The sequence below is a fragment of the Elephas maximus genome, chromosome 7 (genome assembly GCF_024166365.1).
Source record: "Elephas maximus indicus isolate mEleMax1 chromosome 7, mEleMax1 primary haplotype, whole genome shotgun sequence".
In the NCBI taxonomy this organism is placed as follows: domain Eukaryota; kingdom Metazoa; phylum Chordata; class Mammalia; order Proboscidea; family Elephantidae; genus Elephas; species Elephas maximus.
The window spans coordinates 111,347,345-111,362,853 of NC_064825.1; the positions used below are offsets into that span (position 1 = coordinate 111,347,345).

General features: G+C 37.2%; 1 protein-coding gene across 1 annotated transcript; it reads right to left on the reverse strand.

The window, feature by feature from the left end:
* Positions 1-192: 192 nt before the first annotated feature.
* Positions 193-8,080, reverse strand: LOC126078874 (olfactory receptor 5D13-like). The gene is made up of 2 exons (XM_049889681.1): positions 8,052-8,080; positions 193-1,135 (listed from the first exon to the last, which is right to left on the reverse strand). Exons 1-2 carry the CDS (start codon positions 8,078-8,080, stop codon positions 193-195), a joined length of 972 nt encoding a protein of 323 aa, XP_049745638.1.
* Positions 8,081-15,509: the final 7,429 nt, after the last annotated feature.

A 15,509-nucleotide genomic window follows, 5' to 3' on the forward strand; every position in this document is an offset into this window, starting at 1 on the left:
CTAATTATTTTTCAACTAATTTACTAAGCTGTAAGGAAAAATGTTATTGGGTGAGCAATCAAATGGAGAGTTACTTTGGACACATGCACTGCTTTGCTATTTGAAAACGAATCTGAATCAATATAACAGCTTCAACACTTAGGCAGCTCTCACAATTCTCTGGAAAAATGAATAAATAAATCTTTACCAACTTTACAGTTTGTGACATGGTAACTTGGTATTCACTAACTTCCTAACTGCCTCCTTCACATTTTTGTTCCTGAGGCTATAGATCAGGGGATTCAGCATGGGGATGACCACTGTGTAAAACACAGAGGCCACCTTGACCATGATCCCTGAGCCCTTGGAATTAGGCACACAGTAGAGAAAAAGGATGGTTCCATGGAAGATGGTGATGGTAGGTAGGTGGGAGACACAGGTGGAGAAGGTCTTGTATCTCCTCCCAGTTGATGGCATCTTCATGATAGTGATAAAAATGAAAATATAAGACGTAAGAATGATCATAAGGCTGCTTATTTCATTGAATGCGGCCGACACTAAAATGATCTCCTGACTAATGTAGGGGTCAGAGCAAGACACGGCAACAATGGCAGTGTGCTCACAGACAAAGTTGTTTATGAAGTTGGTCTCACAGAAGGATAATGTCAACAGAAAGTAGGTGAATGTCATGGAAGAGACTATACTCCAAGAGTATGAGACAGCCACCAAAAAGAGACAATGCTTTGGGGACACTGCAACTGTATAGAGCAAGGGGTTAAAAACTGCTACAAATTGATCATAAGCCATCACTGCCAACATGTATGTTTCAGCCACCGCAAATATGCAAAGAAAGAAGAATTGTGTGATGCACCCTATGAAGGAGATGGTTCCGTCTTCCACAACCAAGTTTTCTAATAGTTTAGGGGTAACTACTGAAGAGTAACAGAAATCAACAAAGGACAAGTGGCTGAGGAAAAAGTACATGGGGGTGTGGAGTTTAGGGTTGATCCTGATGATCATGATCATGCCCAGGTTCCCGACAACAGTGACCATGTAGATGGTTAGGAAGACCATGAAGAGGGGCACCTGGAGGTCTGAATATTCTGAGAATCCCAGGAGGATGAATGTGGCTCCAGTACTTTTATTTTTTTGGTTTCTGTTGAGAAAACAAGAAATTTGATTATCATGAGAAACAAAACTTGAATTAGGCAGTAGAAAATGAAAAAAAGAGAGGTTTATTGAATGTCTATAAAGATTTTGTGGAAAATACTTGTTTGCTCCTCTTAAACTATTTGGATATTTATAACTTACTAAAATCACACTTATACAGTGAATATTAATTTTGTGCAAGTGGAATATTAAAGAACAAATTTGAGAAGAGTAACAAAAAGAGAGTAGATACTGCTATATTTTTTAAACAATCAAAATCAGTATCATCAGAGGCAGCTCCTTCATGGGAAGGACCACTTTTTCGGTTAGTATGAATCTGAATTTCTTGAAAATAATTGTTTTATAGGAAATGCAGCTTAAAAATTTCTATATTTTCTCAATAAAGATCATAGAAGAAAAAATAGGGACAATATTAGGAGCCCTAATACATGGCATAAAGAGTATACAAAACATTATTAAGAATGCAGAAGAAAAACTAGATAACTGGGAGCTCCTAAAAATCAAACACCTGTGCTCATCCAAAGACTTCACCAAAAGAGTAAAAAGACTACCTACAGACTGGGAAAATTTTTTAGCTATGACATTTCAGATCAGCACCTGATCTCTAAAATCTACACTACACTGCAAAAATTCAACTACAAAAAGACAACCCAATTAAAAAATGGGCAAAAGATATGAATAGACACTTCACTAAAGAAGACATTCAGGTAGCTAACAGATACGTGAGGAAATAGTTCACGATCGTTAGCCATTAGAGATATGCAGATCAAAACTACATTGAGATTTCATCTCACTCCAACAAGGCTAGAATTAACCCAAAAAACACAAAATAATAAATGCTGGAGAGGCTGTGGAGAGATTGGGACACTTACGCACTGCTGGTGGAAATGTCAAATGGTACAGCCACTTTGGAAATCTATTTGGCGCTTCCTTAAAAAACTAGAAATAGAGCTACCATACGATCTAGCAATCCCACCCCTTGGAATATACTCTAGAGAAATAAGAGCCTTTACAGGAACAGATATATGCACACCCATGTTTATTGCAGCACTGTTTACAATAGCAAAAAGATGGAAGCAACCAAGGTGCCCATCAACAGATAAATGGACAAATAAATTATGGTATATTCACACAATGGAATACTACGCATCAATAAAGAACAGTGAGGAATCTCTGAAACATTTCATAACGGGGAGGAACTTGGAAGGCATTATGCTGAGTGAAGTTAGTCAGTTGCAAAAGGACAAATATTGTATAAGACCACTATTATAAGAACTTGAGAAATAGTTTAAACTGAGCAGAAAACATTCTTTTGTGGTTATGAGAGGGGGGAGGGAGGGAGGCTGGGAGAGGGGTATTCACTAATTAGATAATAGATAAGAACTACTTTAGGTGAAGGAAAAGACAACACAGAAAACCGGGGAGGTCACCACGACTGGACTAAACCAAAAGCAAAGAAGTTTCCTGAATAAACTGGATGCTTCGAAGGCCAGTGTAGCAGGGGCAGGGGTTTGGGGACCATGGTTTCAGGGGACATCCAAGTCAATTGGCATAATAAAATCTATTAAGAAAACATTCTGCATTCCACTTTGAAGAGTGGTGTCTGGGGTCTTAAAAGCTAGCAAGCAGCCATCTAAGATGCATCAATTAGTCTCAACCCACCTGGATCAAAGGAGAATGAAGAACACCAAGGACACAAGGCAATTACGTGCCTAAGAGACAGAAAGGACCACATAAACGAGAGACTACATCATCCTGAGATAAGAGGAACTAGATGGTGCCTGGCTATAATGGATGACTGCCCTGACAGGGAACACAACAGAGAACCCCTGAGGGAGCAGGATAGCACAGAGATGCAGACCCCAAATCCTCATAAAAAGACCAGTCTGACTGAGACTAGAGGGACCCTGGTGCCCATGGCCTCCACAGCCTCTGCTGGCCCAGGACAGGAACCATTCCTGAAGCTAAATCTTGGACAATGGGTTGGAGAGGGATGCTGGTGAGGAGTGAGCTTCTTGGATCAGGTGGACTCTTGGGACTACGTTGGCCTCTCCTGCCTGGAGGGGAGATGAGAAGGTAGAGGAGGTTAGAAGCTGGAGAAATGGGCATAAAAAGAGAGAGTGGAGGGAGAGAGCGGGCTGTCTCATTAGGGGGAGAGTGGGAGTATGTAGCAAGTGTATATAAGTTTTTGTGTGAGAGACTGAATTTATTTGTAAACTTTCACTTAAAGCACAATAAAAATTTAAAAATTAAAAAAAGAAATTTCTATAGTGTCTCCTTTTCAGTTATCAGCAATTTACTTAGAAATCTTAAATTTTTTTTTTTTTTTAAATGTTAACAACACAGGAAAAGGCCAAGATAAAATTGTCTTGATTGGGCTATTTTCCTTTTCAGAATCTTCATTAACCTGCTAAAGCAACACTTCAAACATGCTATAGCTCTGCAGTAGAAGTCTACTGATTTTTTTCATTTATGACAAAATATTTTTTTTAATGTTATTCTCCAGTAGATATCATAACATTCTTCAGCAGGTGCTCACCACCAAATATGTACTCTGTCATCATCGATAAAAAGAGTTGAAGCAATAATTCATATAAATCTCTTCCTTTCCAAAGTGGTGTTTGGGGAAGATGGGTAAATGACAAATAATTAAAACTATAAAAGTACTGGACACTGCCCTTAAATGTTATTCTGCAGCAAAAAATAAGTTTTTCTGAATCAACTTTTAGGCTATGCAAAGACCAATTGTCAGGCTAGAGACCAAACTCAAACACATACCATCATGTGCTTGATGCCATTGGGATAGAGCCTCAGAAATGAAAAATTGGCTTTCAGTATCAAGTACAGTTGGCTGGGGTCATTTTATATTTCCTTTGTAGTTCACAATGCCTACTCACTAGTTTTCTTTCTAAATAAGTGACTAATGTCTACTCATACGGAGTTGGAACATACCTGAAGAGACTTGGAGTATGAGAAGACACTGCAGGCCACTAAGAAGCAGAAGTCAAGGGTATCCCTATATTCTCAGAGAAGCCCTGCACTCCTAAACTCCAGGACAGGAACAGAAGGGAAATGAGCTCTTTTTGGACGTGGCAGCATACCTTCAGGCCCATCCTCCCCTAAGTACTCCCAGCCTCCTACCTGTTGCATTGGACAAATATGAATTAATCCTAATTTATCCTTAATATCTATTGTTTAGTTATTCACTGATACCAAGAGATACATAGGACATTTTTCCTCAGTCTTTGCTGATTTTCATATGAAGCTTTCCCTCATGATTTCTCATACATATCTTATCTTTTCCCATTAGCTAATATCATTCCATCATGCTCTCTGGAAATAAATGATATAATAGTTACCAAGTAAGGAGTATAATAGAAGTGTTTCCTTATTTATATCTTTCACAAGTTGAAGACTGGTAATTTGTAAAATTATCACCAAGTCTAATGTTGTCCATGAAGGTGGAGTTAAATAAACCTGTGATGTTTGATGACTACTGTCACTTTTTTCTTCATGGAAATAACTCTCGTGGTGGTGTTGAAAGTGGTGATTAGAATACGGAAACATTCACTTGCAATTCAATTATTTTCGCTCAGGCACTGACTTCTCTACCATCTGAACATTCCTCATAGAAATACAGCTGGGTTTTATTTAGCCACTCCTAAGGAAACCCTGGTGGTGTAGTGGTTAAGAGCTACGGCTGCTAACCAAAATGTTGGCAGTTCAAATCTACCAGACTCTCCTTGGAAACCCTGTAAGGCAGTTCTACTCTGTCTTTCAGGGTCGCTAGGAGTTAGAATTGACTCCACAGCAATGGTTTTAGCAACCTTGGTGCAGTGGTTAAGAGCTTTAGAAGCTACCAAAAGGTCAGTGGTTTGAATCCACCAGGTGCTCCTTGGAAACCCTATAGGGCAGTTCTACTCTGTCCTATAGGGTTGCTATGAGTCAGAATCTACGGATGGCAACGGGAGTTTTTTTTTTTTTTTCCCCTCATCTGATTTTTATAATTACATTTTCCCCGTTCCCTTTTCTGAATTCCCATCACTTTGCATCTCTCTCTAGTTTTATCAGGTTTGAACATGTAGGAAAAATATTTCTCAAAGACTAATTAGTCAACCATTCCTTTACTACCATTTTATATAAGGCTTCAGCACTACTCAGCTAGATTGCAGCCACATATTGTCAACAAAACTTGTCAAATTTATTTCTAAAATTATTCTCAATAATTTTAAGCAATATGCAAAAATAATTTTCCATGGTCACTTTATCCTGATAGTCAATGTTTTTTGCTATCCAAATGATATTGTTTAGTAAATTCATGTTGTCAGGCTGGCTTTTCCAAAATTGTCCGAGGCCTCTGTATTCTGCCTTAGTTTCATTACCACTAACTTCTGCTTCACTTATCATGGTGAATTTATTCAACTCTGTTAAGCAGCACATGCTCATTTGCATAAAGTATATTTTCCCATTTTTTTTTCTATCTCTTGTAATGCTTTATTTTTCCCTCTCCTATTATAGGTATTATGTATTTTTTCTTATCATCTCTATACATACAGATCTGAAGGTTTATAGCTGTCACTTACCATAGTTGTATCCTATAATGCAAGCTCAAGTCGAAACTGAAAAAAATTAGAACAAGTCCACAAGAGCAAAAGTACAACCTTGAGTGTATCCCATCTCAAAAACAGATTTGCCACATTGAACACTAATGAAAGACCAGGTGAATTGTGGAATGACATCAAGGGTATCATACATGAAGAAAACAAGAGGACATTAAAAAGACAGGACAGAAAGAAAATACCTAAATGGATGTCAGAAGACACCCTGAAACTTGCTCTTGAATGTCAAGTAGCTAAAGCAAAAGAAAAAATGATGAAGCAGAAGAGCTGAACATAAGATATCAAAGGGCAGCTTGAAAAGACAAAGTTTTATGAGACATGTGCAAAGACCTGGAGTTAGAAAACCAAAAGAGAAGAACATGCTTAGCATTTCTCAAGCTGAAAAAACTGAAGAAAAAAATCAAGTGTCAAGTTGCAATAGAGAAGGGTTCTAAAGGGAAAATATTAAACAATGCAGGAAGCATCAAAAGAAGATGGAAGGAATACACAGTCACTATACCAAAAAGAACTGGTCGACATTCAATCATTTCAGGACATAACATATGATCAGGAACCAATAGTACTGAAGTGAGAAGTCCAAGCTGCATGGAAGGCACTGGCGAAAACCAAGGCTCTGGGAATTGATGCAATACCAACTGAGAAGTTTCAACAAAGGGATGAAGCACTAGAAGCATCACTAGTCTATGCCAAGAAATTTGGAAGACAGGAAAGGTGCAGGGAAATACAGAAATTATTTAACAATATCATTAATTTCACATGTAAGCAAAATTTTGCTGGTCATTCAAGAGTGGCTGCAACAACATATTGACAGGGAACTGCCAGAAATTCAAGCCAGATTTAGAAGAGGGCTTGGAACCAGGGATATCATTGCTGATATCAGATAAATCCTGGCTGAAAGCAAAGACTAACAGAAAGATGTTTACCTGTGATTAACCTACTGTGCAAAGGCATTTGACTATGTGTACCATAACTAATTATGGATAACATTGAGGAGAATGGGATTTCTGGAACTCTTAATTGTGTTCATGAGGAATCTGTACATGAATGAAGAGGAAGTATTTCCAGCAGAACAAGGGGATACCGCATGGCTTAAAGTCAGTAAAAGTGTGTGTCGGGGTTGTATCCTTTCACCATACCTATTTAATCTGATACTGAGCAAATACTCAGAGAAGCTGGGTTATATGAAGAAGAACGAGGCATCAGGATTGGAGGAAGACTCATTAACAACCTGCTTTATGCAGATGATACAACCTTGCTTGTTGAAAGTGAAGAGGACTTGAAGCACTTACTGATGAAGATCAAAGACTACAGCCTTCAGTATGGATTATACCTCAATATAAGTAAAACAAAAATCCTCACAACTGGACCACTAAGCAGCATCATGATAAACAGAGAAAAGATTGAGGATGTCAAAGATTTAATTTTACTTGGATCCACAAGCAACAGCCATGGAAGCAGCACTCAAGAAATTAAAAGATGCACTGCATTGGGCAAATCGGTTGCAAAAGAACTCTTTAAAGTTTTGAAAAGCAAATATGTCACCCTGAGGACTAAGGTGCTCCTGACCCAAGCCATGGTGTTTTCAATTGCCTCATATGCATGTGAAAGCTGGACAATGAATAACGAAGACCACAGAAGAACTGAAGCTTTTGAATTGTGGTGTTAGTGAAGAATATTGACTATATTATGAACTCCCAAAAGAATGAACAAGTCTGTCTTGGACGAAGTACAATCAGAATGCTCCTTAGAAGCAAGGGTGGTGAGACTATGTCTCACATACTTTAGGCTTGTTATTGAAAGGGATCAGTCTCTGGAGAAGGACATCATGCTTGGTAAAATAGTCAGCATAACAACCATTGTGAGGATGGCGCAGGACCAGGCAGTGTTTCATTCTGTTGTGCACAGGGCCACCATGAGTGGGAACCAACTTGAAGGCATTTAAAACAACAACAACAAATAATTTATAAATTTGTCTGTTATTGCCCACCTTCTTTATCAGGCATTATAGGAATTCGGGAACGAGGCCCGTATTTGACTATTTCTTATTAACCAAAATGCCTTTTTCACTGCTGGGTACCTGACGAGAAAGCCGGGAAATATCATTTGAAAGTAAGGATGTGTAATGGCATAACACCTTGAGGCTCGTCCAAGCCAAACTGACTATATTTTAAAGGACTAATCTATTTGTCTATTCAATGGACATGTGTTCAATTCCTGCAAAGATTATCATAACTCAATATTTTATTTCTAAAGTGAAATTAAACTTGTTTTGAATAAACTCACCTAAATACAGATGCACTTGGGTGATTCATTGACTGGAGAGTCCTTTGCTAAGATTGATGAACTCCAAGAATTCTGATTAGTATTCCATTAGGATAGTAGTCAACCTAAAAATACTGGCACTGGTCCACAGTATGTTATTTCATATAAACAACTTTTCTCCAACCCATTAAGAAAATCCAGTGTTAGCAGAGAGAAGCAGACTGAACAGCTAATTTCTGGCACCAAACTGTGTCACATATATGTCATCATATCCACTGGGATGTGGACCAAAGAGAATATCATGGAAGCATCACCTGGGAGGCACAATCTGAACAATTAGATAAACTTTGTCCCATGTGATATGTTGTTGTAGATTGTTTTCTTAAAGCTTTGGAAACATGTATCTTTAACTTTTCCCCATTCATCTTAAAAAAAAAAAATTAAGCAGAATGAATACACATTTATTTTATACACATGTAAATTACACAAATGTGCAATGAAAAAAATCCATTTGTAAAACATCTATCGTTTATTTTCTTTATTAGTAATCATTTTTATTTCTTTTTATTTTGTAAAATTTATATTTTTAATCCATAACCAGTTGTAGTGCAAGAATATACATAAATGGAATTGATTTTAAACTTATCAATTCTAGTATTTTTGTAGATGTCCTTAGATTTTATGCAAGTTATCATAACATCTGTGAATAGAAATAGTTTTAATGTATTCCTTCCTAGCATAATGGCTACATTTTTCTTGCTTAATTGCAGTGGCTGAGACTGCCAGTAAAATGTGGATTAAAAATTATGAGGGTGGACAGCTTTGCCTTACTCTCAATATTAAGGGAAAAGCAATAATATTTCACCTTACAGTACTATGTCAGATATAGGCATTTTTATAGAAACTCTTTATCAGTTTTTGGAAGCTTCTGCTGCTGGTTTTAGCACAATATTAATAAACTAAGAAGGAAAAAGCTTATGATCTTCTCAATAGATGCAGAAAAACCATATCACAAAATGCAACATCAACTTTTCATAAAAAGACTGAAAACTAGGAATAAAAAAAAAAATTTCTCGATCTAATAAATAGCATCTACGAAACATACCACAGCTAACATTGTATTTAGTGTAGAAGACTAAATGTTATCTTCCTAGGATCAGGAAAATGTGTCAAATCTCAGTACTTCGATTCAGCATTGTCTGGGGGTTTTAAACACTGCAATAATGCAAATAAATAAATTAATAAAAGCTATATGACATGATCATTTATGAATAAAATCATATGAAATCTACATAAAAAGTCATTAGAAATAAAGCTAGCATGAAACCTGAATAGACAAAATTCAATTTTATTTTTATATATTAGCTAAAATGAATAAGAATTTATGTTAAAATATAGTTCCAATAAAATATCATAAATATTCAAAATTTTTAGATGAATCTGGTGAAAATGTGCAGGATCTGTGCACACAAAACATTAAAGAAGACCAGATCAATGAAGAGATATAATACTTTCATGATATGGAAAACTCAATACTGTTAAGATGTCATCTCTCCTAGTTAATATATAAATTTCATGCAATCACAATAATAATCCCAATGGGCCTTTTGTATCCATTGTCAATCTAATTCTAAAATTCTTGGGCCATAATATAGAAATAATTCCAAGAATATATAGCAAAATTATGTTTGACAAGAGCACAAATGCAACTCGATGAAGTAAGAGTGGTAATTTTAAAAAATGATACTAAAAAAATTGAATATCCAGATTAAAAAAAAATAATGAACTTCAATAGATAACTTGGACCATAAAAAATAAACAAATAACTCAATATGGACAATAGATATAGATGTATAACCTAAAATTATAGAATGTCAAAAAAAGAAAATCTTTGTTATCTTGAGGAAGTCAAAGGTTTTTTTTTTTTTTTTTAATTCCACTGCCAAAAACACAATTGATATATCAGACTTTACTCACACTGGGAATATCTGTTTGTTGAAAGACACTAAGAAAATAAGAGACCAACTGCAGAATAGTAGAAAATATTTGCAAATAACACATTTTACAAATATATATATATAGACAGAATCTAAAGATACAAAAATAACCCCTAAAAATCCAATAAAAATAAAATAAATGCTATTAAAATTGAGAAAAGGATATAAACAGACACTTTACCAAAGAAAATAAATAGGCTTCAAAAGATCACATGAAAGATATTCAACTTACTTATTCATTTGTTGTTATTAAGCCGGCTCCAACTCATGTTGACCTTATGCATAATAGAACAAAACATTGCCAGGTCCAGCACCACATTCATGATCCTTGGTGTGTTTGAGTCCGTTGCAACTATTGTGTCATTAAAACTCATTGAAGGTTTCTGTCCTTTCCACTGACCCTCTACTTTACCAAACATGATGTCCTTTTCTAACAATTGGTATTTCATGATGACATGCCTAAGTAAGCAAGCTGGCCTCAGCATTCTCTGTTCCAAAGAGCGTTCTGGTTGCATTTCTTCTAAGACTGTTCTTTTCTCAGTCTTTGTCAACATCACATTATCCATTATCCAATTTTCACATTATCCATTATCCAACTTTCACATGCTATGAAATAATTGAAAAGACATGATTTGGATTAGAAGCACCTAATTCATCAAAGTGACACCTTTGCTTTATAAAGTTTAAAGAGCTCTTTTGTTCCAGATTTACTCAGTGTAATAAGTCGTTTCGTTCTCGTCAGCTGCCTCCATGAAGACTGATTCTTGACCTAGGTAGAATAAAATTGCTGACTTCAATTTGTTCTCCATTTATCACGATGTGGTTTATTTGTCCAGTTATGAGAATTTTAGTTTTCTTCATGTGCAGATGTGATAAAGGGTTAACCTAACCACAGCAGGCAATAACTACAAAAGGCCAATTTGTTTGTCAGAATCTGCAGGACTTCAAACAATAAGAAACTACATCAAGAGGGTAGGCCAGAGTGCTCTAACCTGTTCAATAGACTATGGACATGCATACCAAAACTAAATAACAATTTACCCCAGGAAGCAAGTTAAAGATCTACCCAATATCACACATAGCCCTTGTAACAGAAAACAACCATCACATGACAGACTCAGGACCCCTGAACCAAAAGACCAAACTGTGAGAAAAGAAAAACAAGAAAAATTCACCCAATCTTGATGTTAGTTCCTTGTCTTTAAGAAATCATAGTCTATAAGTAATTTATTCATAGGTAATTTTCCAATAATTATAAAGACCATGGTGAAAGATGTTTACTCCTAATTAATCAGCCCGTCAGAATTGTGCAAAAAGCACTTACAGATTGTGCTTCTTTGGGTTTTGATCTGTTTATAGTCTGAATGCTTGCAGCCATCCCATTTTCATTTTCTGATTTGTTACAATAAACATTTCTTTGTTGCAGAAGGCTTTCATGAAAGTTGTTTCACTACAACAGATTGGCACAGTGAGAGCAGGGTCTTCAGGAGCAAATTCCTCACAGGATCTCCAGGAGACCTGGACTGCTTATTGGCATTCTGCTTCTTGTACTCCATGTCGTCTTCAGAGATCCTCCTACTGAAATAAGTGCTGTTGCAGTATGAAATTTATCGCCTTTCTGCATAATAGGAAATATCATTGTGACATATTTCTCTTAAAAAACAGGTTTGCTATCTTTTGTTTGAAGCTTCTTTTTGAGATTTTTGAGAGTCCCATCTGGAGGTCTTTTAGTAAAACTGCAGTTCTTGATTTTATGATTGTGTTTCTGTTTCTCCTTTTCTGTCTCCTGTTCTTTTTTGCATTAGCTACGAAAGAAAACAGGAAATAATAATAAGAAGAATGAAAAAAGACCTCCATCTGGAACCCCTTCTCCCTACATGGTTCAAAAGTCTGATGCCGCTGCTGGTCAATATTTAGAAAAATGGTACAATCTCACCAAGGATTGTGAGACTGAGCAGTGAATGCTATGAGAAAATTTTGATCTGGCTAATATTATATTTAAGATGAAAACCAGAAAGTCGAGATTCTCATGTAAAGCAAGACCAGTGGGAAATTTTTTATACTTGGTATTTTGAGATATCTCAATGTCATCATCACATACTTGACTCCCTACAAGAAGTAGTGTCTAAACAAGCCAAACAAATTCAAACATTGTAAAAAAGGGTTGGAAGGCAGTACAAAATTAGACTCAGTCAAATCATTACCTTCTAATCTCTATCCAGACTTAGAGAATTTGGCTTTATCTGAAATGCCATTTGCTAGGTCAGAAGATATTGAGCTTACCAGGCCCTTCATAATTAAACAAAGGGCCAAAAGCAGGAACTCTGAGATCTCCTTCCACCTATTGTCTAAAGCAGAACTTTGGGCCTTTGTAAACGAGTTTCCTGATCTAAGGGAAAATCCCAATAAGTTTATTCATGAGTTTAGGACATTAGTTGAAATATATGAGCCTGGTACCACTGATATCTGTAATTTAATACACATGTTGTCAGATCCTGGTGATAACGTATTGTTGAACAGAAGCAGTGAAATGGATAGATCCTGAAAACAATTTAAGTGTCCCTATTTTTTTTTATTGGGGCTTCAAGTAAAACTGTTAGAAAAGAAACCAAGAAATTAATAGGTGAACTTATAAACTATTTCTTCAAATTTTTCTCTTCAAAAATCAATAAGGCAAAATTTCAAGTTTGGAGCCAAGAAAAAGATGAATCTATCTATATATTTATAGACATAGGTTAATTAAAATGTTTATAGAATGTTCAGGGTTAAAAAACTACTGATTAAGAGGCTAAGGTCATCTTTAACTTGTTATTTATAGGAGGACTGATTAGTGAATTAGCCCAAATGGTAAGAAGACATCAGTTAAATTGGAAAAGTATTGATACTTCTGAATTAGCCACTTCAGCCTATAAATTAAACCAAACTATGTATCTTACATGGAAACTAGATTCTTTAGGAGAGAGAGGGAATTATATAAAGGAAATGGCTCACATGGTTATAGAGGTTGGAAAGTTCCAAGTCCATGGTCAGGCTGGATGGTTCTCCTGACTCATGTAGCTGCAGGGGCTGGTGAACCCAAGACAAGCAGGGCAGATAATAGGAATCTGGGTCACAGGCTGTGGAAGCCAAAATGTTCAAGACCTACAGAGAATCTGGTGGGACACTGACTCACAGAGTGTGGAAGTTAACAAATACCAGTATGTAAGCTGCTATCTCAAGTCCCATAAACTGGTGGTCAGAAGAAGAGGAGACAGGTGCAGAATCCAGAGCTAGCAAAGGCCCACGAGTCTCCAGAAAGCCCACCTATGTTGAATGCAGGCCACAGCCCCAAAGATACTCCCTTTTAACTGATTGCCTACTCACACCAGATCCCATCATGGAGGTGATCACATTATTATACAGTTGCCAGACTATGTCATAACTGCCAAACCACTGAGAATCATGTCCTAGCTAAGTTGACACACAATCTTAACTATCACAGTCTACCCCTTGTTAATCTGGCACCTGTACACATCTCCTTAAACCATACATAATCTCTTATTAAAGACAATTATAAGGTCATATTTGGGCGTAACATGGTACAAATAACACTCATACAACCAAAAATGCAACTAGCCTTGTTTGCATCTTATATTTTATAAGTGAAGAAAACAAAAATATTAGATGCACACTTCCAAGGAAGAAATACTCATAATAGTTACAGTTCTTGTTTCTGCAACTGGTCATGTAGTCGTAACTGAAATTTAAAACTACCTCCCCTTCTGTATTCCCTTTGCCCTCAGCATGCACCTCAGCTGGCCATGGTTCTTTGCCTGGAGGCGTAACCCAAATCTTCATTCTTGGAGGGTCCGGGCCATTAATAATCCTGTTGGAATTCAGTTGTAGTTTTCAATTGACTTTAATCACAGGGCATGGTAGTACTAAGAGACTCCCTAAGGTATCTCTTGCATTCCAGACACACTCTTCTTTACCTCCATTATGTAGTATCAATCCAATTTCCATGTTATGATGGATAACACCATCCAATATGATAACTCCCTTCTTTGCCTGTTGATCCAGAGGCATAAGGATCCCAAAGTGGCCAGGTGGCATTCTTCAGTTCCAGGTCTACGCAATCAGTGATGTATCTCCAGGTGGGAACATTCCTACTTTTGAATCTAAGACCTCTAGACCCACAGAGCATAGGGTCATGGGGACAGGAAGCAAAAATTTTACAAGTGACACACTAGTGGTAATAGTGAGTTGTGCCATCTCCATTTCTACCACCTGATTCCTGGATCCATAATTTCTGGTTATGTGAGAAACTGCACCATATATTAGATGCTGGTTTAGAGCATATCTGCCTCCTGGAGGACATTGCCCCAAGGCATTACCACATAGCTGGTGCCATAATTGTGTCTTTAGAAGGCCATTCCATTGTTCCATCAAGGCAGCTGCTTCAGGATGATGGGGAACATGTTAAGACTAGTGTATTCCATGAGCACAGACCCACTGCTGCTCTTCATTTGCTGTGAAGTGAGTCCATCGATCTGAGGCAATGCTGTGTAGGGTACTGTCTTAGTTATCTGGTGCTGCTATAATAGAAATACCACAAGTGGATGGCTTTAACAAACAAAAATTTATTCTCTCATAGTCTAGGGGAAACCCTCCTGGCGTAGTGGTTAAGTGCTATGGCTGCTAACAAAAGGGTTGACAGTTTGAATCCTCCAGGTGCTCCTTGGAAACTCTATGGGGCAGTTCTATTCTGTTCTATAGGGTCTCTATGAGTCGTAATCGACTCGACAGCACTTTTTTTTTTTTTTTCCGTAGTCTAGGAGGCTAGAAGTCCAAATTCAGGGTACCAGCTCCAGGGCAAGACTTTCTCTCTCTGTTGGTTCCGGAGAAAGGTCGTTGTCATCAATCTTCCCCTGGCCTAGAAACTTTTCAGAGCACAGACTCCAGGTCCAAAGGACACCCACTTCTGTCTCTTCTTGCTTGGTGGTAATGAGGTTCTTCTGTCTCTCTGCTTGCTTCTCTCTTTTACATCTCAAAAGACAGTGACTCAAGACACAACCTAATCTTGTAGATTGTGTCCTGACTTATTAACATAACTGCCCCTAAGCTTACTTATTAGCATAATAGATGTAGGATTTACAACACACAGGAAAATCACATCAGATGAAAAAAATGGTGGATAATCACACAATTCTGGAAATCACAGCCCAGCCAAGTTGACACATATTTTTAGGGAACACAATTCAATCCATAACAGGTACCATGATGGTAGATAAAGTGTTCTGTAAGTCCATGGATGGTACTTTTGGCAGAAGCATTGCATGCAAGGAAGGCAAATCTGTTGCCCCTTTCCATGATGGAAGCAGTCCAATGTAATAAACCTACCATCAGGTTGCTAGCTGATCACCTCAGGGAGTGACGCCCTATCGGGGACACAGTGTTGGTCTCTGTTGCTGGAAGACTGGGCACTCAGCAGTTGTTGTAGCCA